At 43.3% G+C, this 2,350-nt stretch overlaps 1 protein-coding gene across 1 annotated transcript in view; it reads left to right on the plus strand.

The window, feature by feature from the left end:
• The window catches only part of LOC123102967 (calcineurin B-like protein 6), a 5,334-nt gene extending 4,660 nt beyond the window's left edge, over nucleotides 1-674 (plus strand). Inside the window, exon 9 of the mRNA XM_044524445.1 lies at nucleotides 366-674. Coding sequence (XP_044380380.1) covers nucleotides 366-423 — 58 coding nt within the window. The 3' untranslated portion in view covers nucleotides 424-674. The remainder of the gene's footprint in view (nucleotides 1-365) is intronic.
• The last annotated feature ends 1,676 nt before the right edge of the window (nucleotides 675-2,350 follow it).

A 2,350-nucleotide genomic window follows, 5' to 3' on the forward strand; every position in this document is an offset into this window, starting at 1 on the left:
AGTCAAGTTGTCTTACTGATCAGTACCTACTTCATCTCCGTGGGATACATGTGTGAAGCTCAGCATGCTAAATTCTTAAGGATCGATTTCCTCTGCATTTTCTGATCTCACAGAACATAGCCCATTTAACTTTGGAGTACTATAATTCAACTTGCTCGATTAGCAGAGGGGCATGGCATGTGAATAATATACATGGTTGTAACTCGAAACTAGGTTGAAAATGCTGATGTGGTTCGAGATTAAACATTCAGAGTCAGAAAACAGGTCCCTTTATTTTGCACAGCAGTAACAACAGTTTGATTCCCTTCTTACGGCTTGATTAATAACTGTGGATTTGTTCTAATTATAAAATACTTCATCAACAGGGATATTACCACAACATTTCCAAGCTTTGTCTTCAACTCTCAGGTCGAGGATGCTTGAGAATCCAGTTTCTAGGTTACCACTGAAGCTTGTGAAAGACCACGGCAGACTATGTCGTAGGTGGACCTTGTGTATTTTTATTTCTTTATTCCTTTTTGGCGATATCCTTCTTGTGCTTGGAACAATTCTTGTAATTTTTTCACTTTAAAATGTGAATTCCCAGCAATCTCCTCGTGTGAGGGCTCTTCTTTTGTATATACCGAGTATAATCTAGAATTAACTGTTCCTTATGTATAAACGATCTTTGGATACCCAGTTGATCTTTGGATGCCTAGTTGCCCATGCGAGTAGTTACTGATAAGCAGCCGTTATATTTTATCGTTCTACTGTTTCTTTCATTCATTTGGTTGTTCTTGTGGTGTTGCTTGTTACTCCCGTGCCATCGTTCAGTTTTGGTGGCTGCATAGCTGGAAGCTTTTCTTTTTTAAGGTGAAATATACGTTACGACTTTGGTGACGGTTTGATATTCTTCAGGTGAAGCTTTTTCTTTTTCTTTTTCTTTTTTTACTTTACACATTTGCATTGTTTAGCATGCTTTTGAGTCATTGACAGGTGGGCCCGTGCTCTGTGGGACCCATGTGTCAGTGACTCAAAGGTAGGCTAGCCCACGGCAGGGAATCCTCGTCCGTGCCGGCATAGGGCGTTTGTGTTGACATGATTTGCTCTTCCTATGTGCGGTGATAATTGCCCATCCTTACGTTTCTTGGTCTTAACATGCCCGTTGGTCATGGTTGGTTACGTTGGTAAGCACAGGTGTGTACATCTTAAGTCAACCTTAGGCCCTTCCTAGTGCTTCACCGTGGACAGGTACTAAGCATGTCACATAAACGAAAAAATGACATGACACAACATTTAAAGAGAGGAAAGAGTACTTTGGTGACCGCAGAAAGAATCAATGCCAAGCGTGGGAACCTAGGCAAACAACTTGAATGAGACAATTTGACCAATGCATGAAAGACTTTAGGTGCTAACTCATTAAATAAAGTATGCTTGGTAACAACAAATTAAGCACCTATGTGCTAAGGTATTTAATGCACTTAGCACCTCATCTAAGCACCTTTACATTGAAAGAAGTCTTAGAGCATCTATAGTCGGACTGTGCAAATTCGCATCCCTAAATGTTTGTGGGCGTATCCCCGGATAGCTTGCTTCTCATTTGTCCTCCCGAGCAAGCACGCCCCTCATATTGAAACCCTTAAATCCATGCAGGTCCATCATATATCACAAATTCATCGCGAATTTAGCAATGCAAAAATGCAAAATAAAGCACAGTTCAACACATGCCAAAAGAAAATATGACAATTAATAAACATGTGATACAAGAATGAATCATTCAGTGTTTGCATTGCGCCCGTTCATCTCCTTTGCCTCAAGTCACTTATTGCCTTTCGGATCCAAGAGGGAAGGATTGGGCAACATGATCTTCGAATCCTCAGTGTCCCGGGCTAGTTGCAACCTCTCTTTCTCGAGCTCAATTGATCCAAAAGTCTTTGCCTTCCCCATCTCCTATTTGACATACGCCTCCTCTAGGTCGATTCTCCTTCCGAAGCTGCAACTTATTGTTCATCCTCTCTCGCTCCTAACCATCTTTTCTTTTTGCGCATCCAAGAAGAGCTCTCAATCTCCCTTCCTTCTTTTCCTCCTTGGTGGAGAAAATGCTCGTCCATGTGGGGGACATTTTGCTCGTTGCAGCGTCACACACGGCCCTACCCTTCTCCCACTTGTTTTCCATCACTTAGCGGTTCATCTTTGACATGGTGGCTTGTCGCTCGTCCCCTCCACCTTTGATGGAGTCCTGGATTAGGGGGTCCCCGGGCGTCCGGGCTATGTGACATGGGCCGGACTGATGGGCCGTGAAGATACAAGATAGAAGGCCTCCCCCCGTGTCCGGATGGGACTCTCCTTTGCGTGGATGGCAAGCTTGGCG

Source organism: Triticum aestivum, chromosome 5A (genome assembly GCF_018294505.1).
Source record: "Triticum aestivum cultivar Chinese Spring chromosome 5A, IWGSC CS RefSeq v2.1, whole genome shotgun sequence".
NCBI classification, from domain to species: domain Eukaryota; kingdom Viridiplantae; phylum Streptophyta; class Magnoliopsida; order Poales; family Poaceae; genus Triticum; species Triticum aestivum.